The sequence below is a fragment of the Arachis ipaensis genome, chromosome B10, assembly GCF_059453495.1.
Source record: "Arachis ipaensis isolate K30076 ecotype BB chromosome B10, ASM5945349v1, whole genome shotgun sequence".
NCBI classification, from domain to species: domain Eukaryota; kingdom Viridiplantae; phylum Streptophyta; class Magnoliopsida; order Fabales; family Fabaceae; genus Arachis; species Arachis ipaensis.
In genome coordinates, this window is record NC_142435.1 from 100,735,232 (window position 1) to 100,755,088 (window position 19,857).

General features: G+C 33.2%; 2 protein-coding genes across 3 annotated transcripts; one reads left to right on the forward strand and one right to left on the reverse strand.

The window, feature by feature from the left end:
- The first annotated feature begins 5,296 nt into the window (after positions 1–5,296).
- LOC107622950 (dehydrogenase/reductase SDR family member FEY) lies at positions 5,297–10,245 on the forward strand. Its single transcript, XM_016325033.3, has 8 exons — positions 5,297–5,916; positions 6,661–6,781; positions 7,061–7,178; positions 7,899–8,035; positions 8,378–8,479; positions 8,914–9,006; positions 9,376–9,448; positions 9,737–10,245. Exons 1-8 carry the CDS (start codon positions 5,684–5,686, stop codon positions 9,994–9,996), a joined length of 1,137 nt encoding a protein of 378 aa, XP_016180519.1. The 5' UTR covers positions 5,297–5,683; the 3' UTR covers positions 9,997–10,245.
- A 1,662-nt stretch (positions 10,246–11,907) lies between these two features.
- LOC107622949 (kinase-interacting family protein-like) lies at positions 11,908–19,146 on the reverse strand. Of its 2 annotated transcripts, XM_016325031.3 has the most exons (3): positions 19,030–19,146; positions 17,531–17,711; positions 11,908–13,605 (listed from the first exon to the last, which is right to left on the reverse strand). In XM_016325031.3, the coding sequence occupies exons 2-3, from the start codon at positions 17,682–17,684 to the stop codon at positions 12,521–12,523; spliced, it is 1,239 nt and encodes a 412-aa protein (XP_016180517.2). In that variant the 5' UTR covers positions 17,685–17,711; positions 19,030–19,146; the 3' UTR covers positions 11,908–12,520. The 2 variants fall into 2 exon arrangements, with proteins under 2 accessions (XP_016180517.2, XP_016180518.2); XM_016325032.3 differs by lacking the exons at positions 17,531–17,711; positions 19,030–19,146 and adding an exon at positions 13,708–13,868.
- Positions 19,147–19,857: the final 711 nt, after the last annotated feature.

The following is a 19,857-nucleotide window of genomic DNA, read 5'->3' on the forward strand; positions in this document are numbered from 1 at the left end:
TTTTCTCTGAAAAGATTTCAACTCTTTCTTTATCTGCGTCTTGTCAATTTATAGGCCAATCTGTCCAATTATTTACTGATACGACATTCTAGCAGCTAGCTTTGCTAAATAACTGTTCGCGCACTTTATAGATTGAAACTTTGCCTTCGATTCAGTTTTCTGACCACCACTTCGACACTATTTCCCACGTGCATCAATCTGTTCCCACTCTTTGTACAATGTGAATAACTGCCATCAATTTTATTCACTTATCACTCTTCTCCGATAAGACTTATCTATGTTCTTCGAAAATTACTTATCGAGCCTTGACCTCGATGTCTCAAGACCTGCTGACCTCTTCTTCGATGTTAGAAATAAGAGACTAAACTAGAGAAAGGATTTGTGTATTATTGAGTTATGTGAAAAGTACAATGTACAAGGGGTATATATAACCGCTAGAAGAATCAAAGTCATAAAAACATAGAATCCTACAATTAATATACAGATATGCTATATAAATATAAATGATACTAATTGATCTAAATTGATTCTAATGATTCTCTAACATCCACCTCAAACTCAAGTGGGAGCTAAGGATACCATCTTGAGTTTGGATAACAGGGTCCAGAAACAAGTTGGATGATGAGATTTTGTGAAGATGTCAGCAGTTTGATTCAGTGTTCCAACAACAATGAGACGAAGAGCATCAATAAGAATATGTTGCCGAACAAAGTGACAATCAATCTCAATATATTTGGTGCGTTCATGAAACACATCATTATGGGCAATCAAAATAGCATTATGGTTGTCACAAAAAATATCAGTAGGGGATGGCTGAGGAGCACCCAAATCTTCGAGAAGCCAATGGATCGAGACAACCTCAGCAGTGGTGTCAACGAGAGCACGGTACTCAGCTTCTATGCTTGATCGAGCAGTGAATATTTGCTTCTTAGCATGCCAAGAAATGAGAGCATCGCCAAGAAACAAACAGTAACCAGTAGTAGAATGCCGATCAGTGGGATCACCAGCCCAATCAGCATTGGAGTATGCCTAAAGAGACAAAAATGAATGGGTAGAAAAATAAAGGCCATGAAATAGGGTGCCTTTGATGTAGCGAAGAATGTGAAGAACTGCCGCATAGTGAGTAGTACGAGGAACTGACAAGAACTGGATAAGAACATGAATTGGATAGGCGATGTCGGGTCAGGTGACAGTTAAGTAGACTAGACCTCCAACTAACTGTCGATAGAGAGAGTAGGATTATCCAAAATAATGCCATCCATAGGGGTAAATCGAATATTAGGCTCAAGGAGAGTAGACTCAATGCAACTATTGGTAATCCTAGCGCGAGCAAGAAGATCTGAAGCATACTTAGTTTGAGAGAGATAGATGCCATCATCTGTAAATATGACCTTGAGACCAAGAAAATAGCTAAGAGAACTAAGATCTTTCATCTCAAAGGTACGGTGAAGGAAGGCTTTGAGATCAGATATACCATCAACATCATCTCCAGTAATGATCATGTCATCAACATACAAAAGTAGAAGAACAACTCCACGTTCACTTTTACGAATAAAAAACGCATTCTCATGAGGGCTGCAAGTGAAATCGAGATTGCAGATAGTGGTGCTGAACTTGTCAAACCATTCACGAGGAGCTTGCTTAAGACCATAAAGTGCCTTGCGAAGGAGACAGACTTTGCTAGAAAGACAAGGATAACCTGGAGGTGGTTTCATATAGACCTTCCTTTTCAAATCTCCATTAAAAAATGTATTCTTCACGTTTATCTTACTGAGAGACCATTTTTTCGCTGCAGCAATGGCAAAAAGAGCTCAAACAGATGTGAGATGAGCAACAGGAGCAAAAGTCTCTTCATAGTCAATACCATACTCTTGCGTACAACCTTGAGCAACTAAGCATACCTTATAACGGTCAATAGAGCCATCAGAGCGGGTCTTGATCTTGTATACCCATCTACTGCCCATAATTTCCTGATTAGGAGGAGGATCAACCAAATTCCAAGTGTGTGCTTTTTCAAGTGCCTGTATTTCTTCCTGCATTTCTTGTTGCCAATTTGGATTTGTGGAGGCTTCTTTGAATGACTTAGGTTCATATTGATGAAGAATAGTAGAAAAGCAATGATAATCAAGAAGATGAGGAGGTGGATTTCTTACCCTAGAAGAACGAGTGGAAGGAGGAGGCATAACGGTAGGAGTAGGATTATCGTCCAGTCTGGAATCATCAGTAGATGGAGAAGGCGGAAGAGCAGAAGGCTGTAGAGAGTGACCCGAGATAGAACCTGTAGAATCATCACTAGAAAAAAGGTCAACATTGGGTTTAGTAAAGAAAGGTGACTGAGTAGGAGGAATGGACTCAAAGGAGGAAAATTGAGAAAACATGTGATGCTCCTAGAAATCAACATGACGAGATATACGAATGCGTTTAGAGAGAGGATCCCAACAATGATAACCCTTATGTTCAGTGTCATAACCAAGAAAATAACACATGCGAGCCCGAGGTTCAACTTTACTGTGTTCATGAGGTTGAAGAAGAACGAAACAGACACAACTGAATACTCGAAGAGAACTGTAATTTGGAGAGGTATGAAAAAGACGCTCAAAATGAGTAACGTTACCAAGAACAGAAGAAGGAAGTCTATTGATAAAATGAACAGCAGTAATAACAGCTTCACTCCAAGTACGCTCAGGACATAAAGAAGAAAGAAGCATTGCACGAACAGAGTCAAGAATGTGACGGTGTTTGCGTTCAGCTCGGCCATTTTGTTGAGACGTACCAGGACAAGAAAGCTCAGACAAAGTACCCTGTTCTTCAAGAAAGGTTAAAAGTTTGGAATCACGATATTCCATAGCATTATCGCATTGAAAAACCTTAATGACCTTGGAGAACTGAGTTTTCATCATAGTGGCAAAGTTAATATAAATCTGAGGTAACCCATGGTGATTAGTCATCAAATAAACCCAAGTAAAGTGTGAATAATCATCAATGAAAATGACAAAGTATCAAGCTCCTCCCATAGAAGCGGTGGGAGTGGGGACCCAAACATCAGAATGGATAAGATCAAAAGGAGAGCAAGCAAGAGAGGAATTATTATGAAAAGATAAAGCAAGTTGTTTGACAGTTTGACAAGAAATGTAATAAAAAGACTCATTAGGAACCTGACCCAAAATACTCTGAGACACAAGAGGACGCAATTTTCTTAAGGAGCTGTGAGTAAGATGTTGATGCCATAAGTGAAGGGTAGATTGAGAAGAAGCAGCACAGATATTTGGTACAGGAGGAATATGAAGATTCTCGAGTTCAAATAACCTTCCGACCTTACGTCCAGTCCTGATGATTTGTCTCGTCCGACGATCCTGTACATGACAACCAGAATTAGAAAATGTGACATCAAAATCCAAATCAACAAGTTGACCAACAGAAATAAGATTAAAGTTCAATTTGCGAATATAATAAATATCAGGGAGATTAAGAGTTGACTGGGAGATAGAACCCTTGTGTGTTGCGTCCAAGAGGGAACCATTAGTAGTATTGACAGAAGGTGCATTTGTAGTGGTAGACAGAGACAAGAAAAGATTACGCAATGAAGACTTGTGATTAAAGCAACCCGAGTCAAAATACCAGTTAGAATTACCTGGAGGAGTCAAAAAAATAGCAGGGGTATTACCAGAAAGGGAGAGAAGATGCTGAAGAAGAGACGCAATATCAGTGAGAGAGACAGGAGACGAGTTGAGAGGAGCAGAGGTGGTCAATTCAGTAGTAGCAGCAACAGCAGAAGTAGGCATAATCTCAGGGAAGTTGAGACGAGAATGATACTTGAGTTGATTAGGACGTGGTGGACGAATAGGACATGTAGTAATCAATGTCCCGAGAGCTTGCAATAATGGCAGAACAGTTGTGAACAATGGTAACTAATGTGACCTTTTTGGTGGCATGTGCGACATTCAACAGAAGAACAGTCGGAGAAGAGGTGCTCGGAGCTGTTACAGTGTTGACAGAATTTACCCTTTCTGTCAGTGGCAGCAAAAACATCTGACTTTTCCATAATATGAGACACAAAGATCAAAGAGAGGAGAGAAAATTGCAATTTCGGAGCAAAAAATGAGAAATCAGAGTACAGAATCAGAAAGAGCTCACCAAAAAATCTTAGGAAGGGTGCCATTGTCTGCCATGTCAGCAGCCACGTCAGCCAAGAGGGACACGTGACAGCATCGGAAGGAAACACATCAGCGACACGTGGTAGCGTCTGAATGGAGGAAGGAAGCACGCAGGTCAGCCAATCGGACCGGATCGGGTCCAGGCGCGGGTGGTCGGGTCGGCACGGAACAGCTGCAAGGCGACACGTGGATGGCTTTCGACCGTTTGATCGAAGGCACAATCTGACAGCTGAAGATGAATCTAGAAAGAAGATGAACCTGGTGGCGGTAGCGTCTTGTGGCGGCGCGTGAAGGCGCATCCAGCGGCGGATGGCGGCAATTTTGGTGGCGTTGGAATCACGACGACAAGACGAACACGGTGGTTACGAGGGTGACGAACCAAAGCGTTGAAAAGTGAACGAAAAATGAGGCCAAAGAACACTGCCGGAAAAGAAAAAACAACAGGGCTATGAACTAATTTTCATGGGGAAAAAACCTATGTTCTTGATATCATCTTAGAAATAAGAGACTAAACTGGAGAAATGATTTGTGTATTATTGAGTTGTATGAAAAGTACAATGTACAAGGGATATATATAGCAGCTAGAAGAATCAAAGTCATAAAAACATAGAATCCTATAATTAATATACATATATGCTATATAAATATAAATGATACTAATTAATCTAAATTGATTCTAATGATTCTCTAACATTCGACATGGTTGACCTCCGTTGAGTCTGCCTCTTGCCTCTTCGATTTTCACACTTGAGTCAATCGACTAATAGAGAGTATCTAACGGAGTACCTAATTGGCTCCAATTCAAAGTTAATTGTAATATGTATTTGGAGGTTGATCGAAATATTATTTTAACACTTGATAATGATCGAAGTCTAAATTTATCGAACATTGACTTGCCAAAAAATTCAATAACATCTTTATCAAAAATATTATTTTTCGATATAACAATAATAAAATTCAGAAACATTCTTATTGAACGCCAAAATATTTCAAATGCATTCTTAGTAATTTATCTTTACAATATTATTTTTATTTTTTTATAGTTAATTTTATCAAGGTTTAAATTTTTAGTGGTGCAGCTCTTAACCAAACAGGTAAATCTACCATTTGTCGGAGGTGCATTTAAGCTTAAGGATTTGTTTGGTTGAGGAACAAAAATGAGGTGAAATTTGACAAGGTGAGTTTCATGTGTGTATTTAGTTATTTACTCATTCTTCTCGTCAATAAAAATCTTCATTCTTCACCCTACTTTTTACCTTCAACCAAACATAGCCTAAGGGTCTGATACATGTTACACAAAATTATAGTTTTGTAAGTCACACGAAATATGATTCGGCCGTAAATAGACCCAAGCCCAATTCCTAACGAGTGGCGGAACTCAGTGTCTCTCTCTTTCTCTGAGCGCTGTCTGTCTGACTAACTGTTACAGTTCCATTGATTCTCCCTCCACTCCATTTTACACCATACTAATCATTTCCGTACACACACCCTCTCTCTCTCTCTCTCTCTCAGAGAGATCTCTGAGAAACATGGGAACGGAGGATGAAGCAGCGCCGCCGTCGTCGTCATCGTCGGTGAAGAAGAAGAAACAGGGTTTGGGGTGGATAGAATGGATCAGAGGCTGGATGGTGGTGGTTCAGGAGATGCTATTTCAGCGGATCATGGCTTCCCACTTGCACAACCCTATGCCACTTCCTCCCATCAACGACCTCACCTGCATTGTCACCGGATCCACCAGCGGCATTGGCTGTGAAATCGCAAGGTTGCCCTTCCTCCTCTCTTTTAAAACTCTCCAATTTTGTTGTGTCATTATGACTAAAGTTGTAATTTTCGGAAATGGATGTGTTGTTTTTGAGCAAGAATTATTGGCAGTTTTGGAAGCAAAAAATATGAACAAGTACTAGTGGTTGTCATTATTCATTTCATTGAATGAAGTACTGTGCTGGTAGCCATTAATTGATATGAACTAGTTCAATAGAAATTAAATATATGTAGTAGCTATATGACCCACTTGCCAAGTAATTATCAAACATATTACATTTTTTTTTTTTTTGGTTGTGTTTTTTGTTTCTCTTGACTTTTCTGCTTTACATTACATTAACCATTACATACATTAACTATGTGCGTGTTTCCCTCCTTCCTACTTGGTTAACCTGCAATGGTTGTATTTAAGATTTCACATAACATGGTAAAATAGAAAAGGTAAAATTGTGGAACTAAGAGTGGAGTTGGTGTTGCTGTTGAAAGAATGTGGAGAAAGGAGCAATTTTGAGAATTGGCATAGATCTATGATATTTAAACGTAGAAAAAATGGGAGACCCTTAACACCCACTTTCTACTTTTTCTATTTCTATCAGTCATTTAACACTTTTTGGTTTCTTTTATAATTTTTTTTATCCCTTATGTGCACAATCATTTTTCTGCTATTTAAGCTCTGAAAGGCGGCATGCCAACTTTTTTTTTCTTTAGAAAAAATGTTTTGTGTTTATTCTTGCTCATCATGCAGGCAATTGGCACAAGCAGGGGCTCATGTTGTTATGGCTGTTAGGAACACAAAGGCAGCTCAAGAGTTGATACAGAAGTGGCAGATTGACTCTGAAGGGTTTTGTATTGCTCTCAATGTTGAGGTAATTCAATATATGTATTTGTCATTGTGGTGTGCGGAAAGTCAAATTCACAATCTGGGATATTGAGCATGCTTTGATTTTTTTTACATGAATATATGATATGTGGAATTATTTCTTGTTGGTCACTGTGTTTCGAACTTTGATAGGGTATTTTGATTTCAGCAAAGCTATTTAAGAAATGTTCAAGAGTGGGATTATGTTTGAAAATCTGTTTTGAATGTAAAAAACAAAGTAACACATTTACTTCTGATCATTGACATTTGGTTTTGGCTTAACTAGGTGATGCAAGTTGATCTTCTCTCATTGGATTCTGTTGCAAGGTTTGCTGAAGCTTGGAATGCTCGCTCAGTTCCCGTGAATGCTCTCATTAACAATGCTGGAATCTTTTCCATTGGAGGTTGGTATTTCTGTTGTAATAATATGCTGAATTTTGGCATTTATTATCTTTTGCGCATCATTCATAAACAGAGACAGAACTTTCTAGGTTCTCTACTTTGTGATTTGTGAATTGTAAACGTGACTGTAATTTGGTGTCACATGTTATAAGTATATTTAGTTTTGAGGCTGAAATAAGGTTTTGGTCCTTATAAATGTGTAAAGTTTGTTTTCGTCTCTATACATTCTTTTTAGTCCAACATTTCAAAAACATTTGTTTTCAGTTGCTATAAATATTTCATTTTGATAAAGGTGCCAACGTAGTATAGAATATTTGGTTTTGGTTCCCTGGAAAATTGCGATAAATTGATTTTAGGAAGTCCAAACTATTATTTGTTAAACTAAATTATTACAATTGTTTAGGGAAGTAAAAGAAATATATTCTCTGGTGCAACCAGAAGCCAACAAAACAATGGTAGGGACTTAAAAACCAAAGATATTTAGAAACTTTGGTCATGAACTCAAAAAGAAAAGTTTATAGGTCCTAAGGCAAAAATTTGGAATTTTTTAAGAACCAAAATCTTATCTAAGCAGGCTTTTTATCATCTTTGCTGTGACAAACTTACCATGCTTAAGGTATTGATAAATGCCTTCAATGATTCCACAACAACAACAATAGAGGTTTCAGAGATTCTAATTAAAGAAAAAATACCTAACAAGCTGCTTTTTTATCCTTATTCAGAGCCACAAAAGTTTTCGAAAGATGGTTACGAAGAACACTTGCAAGTGAATCATCTTGCTCCTGCTTTGCTCTCAGTACTTCTTTTGCCATCACTTATGCGGGGTTCTCCTAGTAGGATTGTGAATGTGAATTCTGTTGTAAGTCTCTTGCCATCTGAATGCAAATATGTATATAGGATGCAACTTGACAGTTGAGATAGCAAAGTTTCCCATCTATTTTTAATGAAAATATGTTTATTTTTCTACTGTTTACATTGAGGAACAGACAAAAGAAAAAACTTTTCCTAAATTCTATTTGATAGATTAAGCTTTTGTCTTGTGCTTGGATCTTATCAGAGTTTAGTCAATAGTGAATTTTGTTATTCCTAGGATGTTGACAATCTTATTTTGTGACAGACTATTGTCTTCTCTTTAAACATCCTTTCTACTCATAAATCTTAGACAGATTTGTCTTTCCATTCCTTTCCTTATTTTCTGTAGATGCATTACGTTGGCTTTGTTGACCCTGAAGACATGAATGTTACGTCTGGTAAAAGGAAATATTCTAGTTTTATTGGGTACACAAGCAGCAAGCTTGCAGAGGTAGACTTCCCTTCCCTTTTGAAGTTTTGAAAAACTAGATCTACATCTGTATGCCCTTAATCTAGGTGAGGATGTTTCTGCGTGCTGCATCTGTATTCAAATTGGTTCATCGGTTGTTACAGTATTAATGAGTATTAAGGAAAGAGACCTTTGGATACATTTATTTGTGCACTACCCTGTACTTTGTTGATGTGATTCTCAAATGGTTTTCTTTCATGCACTAAACGGTTTTAGCATTTTGGTTTATTAGGTAGCTTTTGTATAATTGCATCTCATCCATGTTTGGTTTCAATAGTGAATCCTTGAATATTAGAGCCACCATTACAGTGTAATCATCGATTGTACTTAATTATACTTTTCCCTTTTCCCTTTTTTACTGTTTTCTAAAAGATAATGAGTAAAAGTTGAAACAGGAGTTCTTGACTCTCTTGCAGGTAATGTTTAGTAGTGTTCTTCATAAACGAATCCCTGCTGAAGCTGGCATTGGTGTAGTGTGTGTATCACCTGGAATTGTCCAGACCAATGTTGTAAGTCTTCTGAAGAATTTATATCTGTTTCAGAGTAGGATACATATACGACTTTACTGCTTAACTATTCTTACCTATGTTTTTATATTCTGATGAATAATTCTCTATTCGGGTGAAATTTACTTCTGGTAAAGAAAACTCTTTAGTTGTTATTTTTGCAAATAGAGTTATCTCCTGTGATAGATGGGGCAAGTTTGGTACACACTAAACTTCATGGCTGATATTATGGAGTAATTGTGATTTCTTATTAAAATAGCCGGCTTTAGATCTTGAGACCTATTAATTTTCCTTTTGCTATGGTGGGGGGTATCTGTAGTCATTGTCTCTTTTGTTAAATTGCTTTATTCCAACTTTGTGTGATGCATGCAGGCAAGGGATCTTCCAAAAATTGTTCAAGCTGCTTATCGTTTGATACCTTACTTTATCTTTAATGCTCAAGAAGGTGAGTTCATCCATGTGTTCATGCAAGAAGTAATCAACAGTATTGAGTTTTTCAGACACTATTGTCGCCACTTCCCATATGTTTCAGATTTGAGATGAGATGTGGCTGCATTAAAAGGAGCTTCCATTCTGTTTCGTTACCTATTTAGACTAACATTCTTTGACCTTAAAATTAAAATACATCCATCTTTGTCTTGTATTACTGAAATGTGATCCACTGTTTACAATCAAACTAGCCAAGCGGTTGATGGAATATTTTCGTAGAACCAATTATTTGTTGCAAATGCAGGTTCCCGGAGTGCACTTTTTGCTGCCACAGATCCTTCAGTTTCAGAGTATTGTGAAATGCTGAGATCAGATGAGTGGCCCGTTTGTGCTTTTATTTCTCAAGATTGCCGTCCGGCAAATCCATCAGAAGAGTCGCATGAAGTTCAAACGCAATACGAAGTATGGGAGAAGACCTTGGAGATGATTGGCCTTCCTTCAGATGCCGTCGAGAGGCTTATAGAGGGACAGGAAGTCAAATGCCGTTATGGACAACAGCAGTAGTGACCTAAAGTGTATTCCACGCGCCGCAGCCAAATGTCATGTGAGGGCAGCAGTTTATTATTTATAGCAAGTGATGAGCATTACTTATAAACAGGTGTTTATATGTTTTAGCTTATTACCTAACATATTGATGGTCATGTTCAGGAGTAAGAACAAATTAAATTAGCACTATAGAGGCTTAGTGATTTCATAAATCATTGCATTTAAGTTCTTGTTGAATTTAGTTGAATACAAAAGTAATTTTCTCTACTTGGCACCTTCTACTTATAGGAGGATTTTAGATCGACTTGAATTTGTTGCTGATCAAATTGTGTCCAAAAATAAATAAATAAATACCCAAACTGATATCTAAGGAATTTTAAATAGGATATTTTGGTTCCAACGAATTTTTATCCTCTCAAAGTCTTTAAGTTTGTTTTTATCCTCTAAAAGTCTTCAAGAATTATTTCTGTTGGACAGATTGATTTTTGAATCATTTTGAATTATTACTTTGTTTTAGAGTGTATTTTTTGAGAACCTAATTGTTTTATAATAAAATTTATTAGGGGCTTTTTTATTCATTATGTATATTGAAAAAATGATTCAAAGTGATTGAGAGATTAATTTGTCTTATCAGAGTAATTTTAAATGTTTTTTGGGAATAAAAATTTGTTAGAGACTAAAGTATCTAATTTAAAACTTTATCAGAGACTAAGTTGAGTATTCACTTGAAAAAAGCACCATGTCATGTGTGGCTTTTCTTTAATTTAAATTAAAAATTACTTTATCTATCAAATTTAAATTAGAAAAGCACCATATCGTTTTCATAGTGCTAATTATTATAATATAGCGCTCTCCGTATAAAATGCATCATGTACTTGAGAGTTAACCAAATTCTGCATTTCTTAGATATTAAACTCTGCTCTTCTCTATAGCACATCACTAACAGAATTCTTTTTCATTAGACAATTTCCGGAATCAAACGAGTCTTCACAAATCGTGCTCTTATTTTATTTATTTGCAATTTTTATACCCTGAATTTATGTGTTTAATAAATAAGCGAGACATTCCTCCAATACTACTTTGTCTCACATTCGAATGGCAGAAGAATAAGGCTCCCCATACATGTTAGTATATAATAATAACAGCAAAAAACAACTAATAATGCAAATTAAAGGATGTGATGTTAATAACATATGGCTAGGTCATTTGTTCACTTTTTAATCTCGTTTGCTAACACAATGTCATGGGTGTGGATGTGATGCTTATTGTGGTTTTCAGAATTCTTTTTTGGTAAAGATTATTGTTTCAAATTTAAAGAAGAGGGGGGGGGGGGGGGGTGATAAATGTTCAATAACAAATTTAGACATTCAATTTGGTTTGTGTTGAGCCATTTTTTGTTTTTGGGTACCCGAATCTCTTTAATCTCTCAAGTTTTATAATATATAAATGAGTCTCCAAGGTTTGTTTTTCAACCATAACTGATGACCTGAAATATTAACTCATCCATGTATCTGTATTGTCTAACAAAAATAAACCTTAAAAATTATTTTATGTATTTTAAAATTAAAGGACTAAAATATCCAATTTTAAAAATGTCAGAAACTGATTTGGATAATTTTTTTTCTTGCTAACCATAAAAAAAAAACAATGGCCCCCACTTATTTTGATAGTGAAAATTTCGAACATGTAACATAATTAACAGTATCAGTTAAACTATCAAACAATAAAAAAGTATCAACTAATACCAAATATCAATAACTGAATTTAAACGATAATAAATACAAACATCATTCATTTAATAACTCAAGCCACCCCATATATTTCTGTTCGAGCTGAGCTAATCCTATCATGACAATTTTAAAATTTCATTGGAAGATCTGAAAGAAAGAAACCTAATATGAACAAGTAACAACATAAGCAAAACACGGCTGAGAACCAAGAATTTTAGATAAAATAAAATGTTAAAATGTTATATACGCGTTACATCATTCAACAATCATGGATCTTCTGCATTTGTAAGAGTCTTGAGCAAAATAAACAGCAATAGCACAATTAGATAAGCTAATAAATAGTAGAGGCAAAAAAGCATTGCCTCTAATATAATGTTCCCTAATCTACAATTAGTTTAATCATTAAGGATTAACTTTAGCTAAGAGGTACTCATAGACCTCACATTGGAATATACACCAAGGCTTGTTAACACTAATAAGTAAGTACATTTAGTAAAAGAACTAAAAAGTATACATATTTTGATTCTAAGTAAACTATCAAACCAGTCTCCAAGATTATAGTTTCTAAATTCTAAGAAACTATATTAGGCCAATAATCTTGGGAGGGTTAATTCGGAGGGTTAATTTGGTAGTTTAATTGCGCTAAATTTGCGTTTTCATTTTCTATTTTCATTTTTAATATTTTCTATTTTCAAGATTCAACGAAGAAAAAAAAAAAGAAAAAACAAGTGAAATATTTTTTTCTCTTTTTCCTCCATAGAATTTTGAAACCAGAAAAACTGAAAATGAAAACGCAAACCAATGGCAAGTGATCAAGCACATGTTGGATTCATCCCACAGAGAATCAAGTCCATGTTCTTGAGCTTCTTCCACAAACTAGTTCCTTTCTTATTCTTATTCTTCTTGAGATCATCAAAGCTCCTTCCAGAAACAGAACCAGTAGAAGAAGAAGAAGAAGAAGAAACACTTCCAACATCTTTCCACTTGAACCTTCTGAGAACACGAACCTCCAAAGATATTCCATTGCCACCAACATCGTTGTTCTTATTATTGTTATTATTCCCTTTGCATACTCCATCATCACCAACACCATTGTTATCTCTCTTGAGAAGCCTCTCATAATACTCCTTGTTCCTCTTCTCCAATCCATGAATCTGAGCCTGAAGATCCTCAATCTTCCTATGCAGCATAAACACCCTATGATCCTCCCTCATCTTGAGCACACATTTCGCCAATTCCCCTGCCTTGCGCTTCACGAAAGCCGATTCGGACACAAGTTCCTTGTTCTCCTCCACCAATGTGTTCACCCTATAACTCAAACTAGCATTCTCATTCAACAAAACAAGCCTCTCAGACTCCAAAACCTCAAGTAGACTCTTCTGAAGCTCGTTCTTCCGCGACGATTCGCAGTACTTCCTCTCCATTGCACCAACCTCATGAACCATCACATCACACTCCACATTCTTCATCACAAGCTCAGCAACAATGACATCAAGATCAAGAATTGGACTCATGCTTGAATTCACATGCTTCAACTTCACCACATTGGATTGTGGTTGGTACGAGATTGCGCTTTCGGTATCCGAATAATCAACATTGCTTGTTACCCCAATGCTACTTTCTTCTTGGTCAGAAAACCCTCCTCCATCAAGTGTTGAAACCTGTGAAGAGTGCCTGCTATGGTGATTCAAGTTTTGCTGTTGTTTCTGCTTTGCAAGTGTTTGAATGTACCTATCAGATAAAGTGACGTAGCCATTGTATAAATCTTGCAAAAGGGCAAGTAACTGAGGCCTCTTTTGGTAATAAGACTCAGCTCTCTCTGCAAATGTGTCACCCACTTCTTCGTCTTCATTTTCTGCTGTCCCCATTGTCAGCACTTTCATCCTCTCCTCTAACTCTGCCATCACCAAAAGGTTTCAAATTCAAACATTAACTAACACAAGATCATAATATAATAATAATGTTAATGTCAGTGATATGTAATGCACACTCTTGTTACCTGATTTACTAAGTTCCATGGCTTCAAATATATAAGTAAAGGTCACAAATTTCTAACAAGGGTCTAATAATCAATGGGGTTCACCAAGAAAAAATAAAAGGGGTGGAGGATAATATAGGGGTAGATGAGATCTCAAATGGGGTTGATGAGTAATTGAGGTCTAAGATAGTGACAGATTACCCAACAAGGACATTAAATATAATGCAAAGTAGTAAAAAGTCCAATAGTGTAGGACTATAATTTGAAATTGAATTGAATTGAAATGTGGCTTCTTTATGGTCATATATAGAAGAAAGTTTTCTCTTTTATTATGCATATATATGTAGGGTATGGTACTCTTGTACCTCTGCATATCTCTGCCTCTAGTTTTAGGTGCAAAAGTCAACATCATTGTTCATTTGTACTACAACTGTGCATGTGCCACTGTTTAGGTTTAGCCAGAAAAAAAAAAGGTCTATTTCTCTCACTTTTCAATTTTTTTTTCTGTTATAAGTAAATTATTTCTTTGTCGGACAATTTTGTCCTTTATATTTTCATTACATTCAAAATTCTCAAATCATATAACAAAAACTTTCTGAAATTTAAAATATAATAAATTCATCCTTCATAATTTACAATTAGTTATTTTACCATTAGAAAAATCATTTTTGTACGTATACAAAAAAATGTCTGCCATCATTTTGTTTTTTAAGAATATCCATTGCATTTACTAACTACATCCTTATAGTTTCAGTTTTCCAAATGATTAAAAAGAAATTTATCTTTTAATTGTTTGATGTATTATTTATGTGGTTAAACTTGAACAATCAAATGATTAATTTCTAATTTATAGATTTCTTCTTACTTCTGTTTACTCGTAATAATGATTTCTTATTTTTTAATTTACTAATAATTTAATATATTAATATATAATTTGTATCTAAATACATTAAATTATCTCAAGAATAAAAGACATTGTGTTTTTTTGGGCACTATTAAGTTGATAAAAAAAATATTTTCTTTTTTATTTTTAGCGTGTTTGGTAAATTTTTAGTAGTAAAAATAAAAACACAAGAAAAATTAAAAAAAAAAACATCTTTTTTGAGAAGCTACATTACTTTTACTAATAGAAATTTACCAAATACGCTGAAAAATAAAAAAAATCTTTTCATTGAAAATTTTTTTTTTATCAACTTAATGAAGTCCAAACAAGCACTTACATCTTTTTTTAAAAGATCTTTTTTCTTTTAAAAAAATATTTTTCACATAATAAATAAACAAAAAAATAATGATTATACTCAAACATAATTAATAAATAAAAAGATCTTTTTGCATGAGATATTCAAATATAAAATTATTTTTACATTTCTATAAGATCTTTTAAAAAAAATAACTCAAATTTTTTTTTTAAAAACTCATCCAAACAAACTCATTAACAATTAAATTAAAAATAGAGATTTACAATACAGTTATCTTTACATAAAACTAATAATTAAAAAATTATTAGATAATTTAATAAATTTAATTAAATTATCATCTCATTTTTAACTATTAATTTCACTGTACATAAGTTTTTACTTAAATTAATTTAGGTTAAAAAGTAAAATATACCGTAACAAAATATGGAAGGGAATATGAGGGTAAAACGAAAAGGTGGACATTTGAGATGACAAGAAAATCAAATATAGACTGCAACAAGGCATTACTGAAAAAGTGAGCTGTCACTGTGTCTACTACTGTGGACTGTGGTGTACGAGAAGATAATATGGGTCGTTTTGTCAAACATATCATATTCATATGCGGTTTCAAATTTTGAAAATAGTGTTCCATGAAGATCAATTAGAAAGAAAGAATGGAAGGATAAGCCAAGCAAAAAAACAAAAGGGTTATGCAATAGAGACAACGGTCCATAGCCAATTTGTGTTTTTGGAGATTTCCTTCAAAATCTAAAAATGCAAATTTGAAAACGCTAAAGTTAGACTACACCTACCTGCGGCTGCCAGCAGTCACCTCTTGAAAAATGAGAATTTTTTTTACATTATAAATGGTTTATATTTTTTACACTTTTAAATAAAAAAATAAATATATACAAAAAATTATTTATAAAAATAATACATACAATATCTTTCGGAAAATAAAAAAAACCATCCACATTCACAATATTATGTTTCCAACTTTTCGGGCTTTTCTCCCTCCACAATCAAAACACAGGAATTTCTTTTATAAATTAAAAAAAATATATTATTTCAAAAAAAAAATGAGACCATTATTTATTAAGATACATTTTTCTTCTTCTTAACATTGCATGTAGTTTGCCCACTGAATATGCGAAGTTCGCCTAGTAATTAGTACTTGGCTAATCATTTTAAAATTTTAATTTATTCGAATAAAGTTAAAATAATTAAAAAAAATAAAAATATATCAGTACAATCTAAATCATACAAATTATATCAAATTAGGCTGTAAAACACAATTCGTTTAATTTTTTGTTTTTTTAATAACGATAAAAAAAACCTCAAAACACAAGATATTGAAGGGCCAAAACAGATGGAAATGAAATATATAATAACTAAATAAATTAATAATTAATTAATTATTAGTAACTATTAATATAATATTGTAAAAGCATATGATGAATATAATGAGAGATATAGTTATACACTTAAACACAATATTACGTGTACATTAAAAAGTACATTCACTTGATATACAGATAACTTTTAAAAAAGAAAGAGTGAAATTTAGTTAAAAAACTTTGATAATTATCAATGAGAAATTTTAGTTAAATAAAATAAATAATGAGCTTTAAACTATCAATAAACTTATAAACCACTAAATGAGAATATTTTAGTAATTTAGTTAATGATTTCAAAATTAGTTCCTAAGTGACAGAAATTATGAATGTGAGTTTCTAGTTTCCAGTAATAGTAAGGAAGCGTGTAAAAGAAGCGCGTGTTGGGTGAAAACAAACAAAATATAGGAGGGTAAATAATTGGACGTTTGACAGTTGAGAGGGACATATCTCGAATCAATTTGATTCTTCTTTTTTAACTTGTTCAGTTGTTCATGTTCTCCTTCTCCTTCTCCTTCTCCATCATCCATTCCATTTCATTTGCCGTTCAAACATTAACTACTACTACTACTTCTTTCAACAATCTCACCACTTTGCATGTGAACACATTCAATTCAGATTTCACTTTCAGACCTTTTTTCTCACTATCCTTTCTTTCTTTCTTTCTTTAATTTCTTCCTTTCTTCCTTCCTTCTTCCATTTATTGCTTACCAATACATTACTACTTTCTTTATTCGCTACTCTTTTACTATATACTATAGTCTATACCTTCTTTACATTTATCTAAACTTTTGCTTAATGTAGTGAATTCTACCGACAAATATTTTAAAGAAAATTATTAAAAATTCAAAAATATTTCTTTTTTTTTTTTATAAAATTTATGTATTTTATTTCATGGGAAACTTAAAACTTTGTTTTCATAAAAATTTATTGTTTTTGAATCCTTAGCAAAATCATAATATTATTTATCATCTAATTAAATAAAAGATGCTACAAAAATTTTTCCAATATGTAACATTAAATATTTTTAAATAATTTCTTATCTTTTTTTTTTTTTTACTTTTTTGTAGGGCATGCAATATATAATTTGATGTATTTTGAAAATCTTTTTACATATTGGAGAGAAAAAAGGGGGGCAAAAATCATTACCATTTTATGATGTTAGAGAAAAAGCCCCACAGAAATGAGATATTTACTCAGAAGAGAGATGAAAACATTACTTGATCTGAATGCATATTAATTTTGGAATGGTACAATGAGTTTAATACATACCAGAAATGCTGGTGAATAACCAGGAAGGTATAATGTTGGTGTTGGTGATGATGATGCTTTTGTCTCTAAACCCTTTTGTGGATGAAGATAGCAATGTACCATTTGAAATCACTTTCTCCTTCCCCATATCCAAAAGGCTTGGGACCCCCTCCATTAATTTCACACTTTCTTTTGCCTCACTCTATACACATTACAATAATAACTGGTGAGAAAGAATCAACAACTACAACTACTAAATCTTCTCAGGAAACAAAATAGGACTATTTTCCAGAAATGAGACGTTCTTTTGCATTTAAGAAGAATGGAACATGTGGCAGAAGAACAAGATGCACAACACAAGGGGCAAAAAAGAAGCAAGAGTGATAGATTATTATATTTAGTATACTAGAAAATCTTACTAGTTCAAAATATCACTTACTTCTATTAAATTATCCTCAAATATTGTGCAAATTGCTAACATATGACCATATAACAATTAATCCATTTTAAAATATATAATTATAAAATCGAATTTGGAACAAAAACCTTAGGAAAAAACTTTTCTTTGAAATCACAATCTGGACTTCTATTGTGAAATATGATGACTACTAATCTTTGTAGGTTTATTTTTGGCATATAATGTAAGATAACTAACTCAATTTTAAAACTTTTTAAAATTTAAGACGAAAATTAAACTTGAATATTTACCTAAAAGAAGATTAGTTCATTCTACAAAACCACATTAACTGATTGTAAAAAACACAGAAACATTGTTAACAGCACAGATCTCCATGGACATTGTAGTGCACCTAAAATTAATTAATAAAGCATGATCTCACATTTATCAAAGCCACATTGTGTTTTTTTTTTTTTTTTTTTTTAATGAAGTTATGAGAACGGTTGTGTGGTTTGAACTCTGAACATTCAGAATATATAGCTATAAACCAAATCCCAATGCATTTTCAACCAGGGCATTCTCTAATTTGTCTTCGAAAAGGGGAAATTCTTTAGTTTTTTTTTTTTTTTTTAATATTATCTCTTTAATAACTATTTTTTGTTTTTTTTTTAATTCAATTCAAAATCAACGGTTAACCTGGGAAACAATGAAGATCATGTGACCTCTTGACAAACAATTGTAACAATTCTGAAGAACAAGAATTGGAAAACCCAGAAAAACAAAACATTCAACTCTGTATATTATGCTAACACATCAGAGAACAGAGGAAAATGGAGAGAAAGCATGAAACTTTTCAACATTAGTTCATCACCTTTGAAAAACTAAACATACCCATTAAAGATTCACACTATCACAAAACCATGCAATAAACATCAAAGTCAAATTAAATAAATACATGCCGGTAGGAATTAAACTATCAAAATACACATTACATGCAGAGGGTATCCTCATATGTTATTCTTATAAACATTGCTCATAAATTTAGAAAAACAAAAAGAATCCAATAGAAGAAAAAACAAATTTAATAGAAAAATAAATTTCAAAAGTAAAAAGATAAACTCACCGTGAAGTGCGGCTTAAATGAAAAATGGAAGCAGAGAGAAGACAGTGATAAAACAGAGTTGATGAGAGAAATAGAGGGAGTGGAACCAGGTTTTGAAATAAAGAAAGAAAAGAAAAAGAGGTTATTATTATTATTATTATTATTATTATTATTATTATTATTATTATTATTATTTTAAATAAAAAAAATGGAAGATTCTAAAAGAAGAAAGGGAACCTTGGAAAAAAGTGGGACAAATTACAAAAGAAAGAGCGAGGTGAGTTTGGTAAGGGGAAATCAGTGAGGAAGTGATACACTCTAGGAAGAAACAATAGTCAGAAAAAGCAATAACTCAAAACCTGGGGAGTACGGTGTCAACTATATAATTTTATTCAAATTGAACACATTTATTCGAAAATTATTTTTAATATGAATAAAAATATTAAAAGTATTATTTATAAGAATTTTTTTAATAAAAGTTACTTATATGTAATATGTCAAATTTAATGTTTACAAGAATTTTTTAAGTATTTAAAATATATAAAAATATTTATAATAAAATATAATAAATTTAAAATATCTAATACATATTTATTTATGTTTTAACAAATTTAAACAAGTCTAAGGGACTAATAAAATTAATTAGTGAGCATAGGTCTAACCTATTAACATATTTTAAAAAAAAAAACATAATTAGTTAAATTCGATTTACGCAATATAGTAGTAAATTGAATTTGTGAGATTCGAATTACTTGAAAATCTTGTTTTTTTGCATAAATCAAATTGAACCGTTTAATTCGATTTACTAAAAGAAGCAGCAAATCGAATGTGACCGATTCGAATTACATG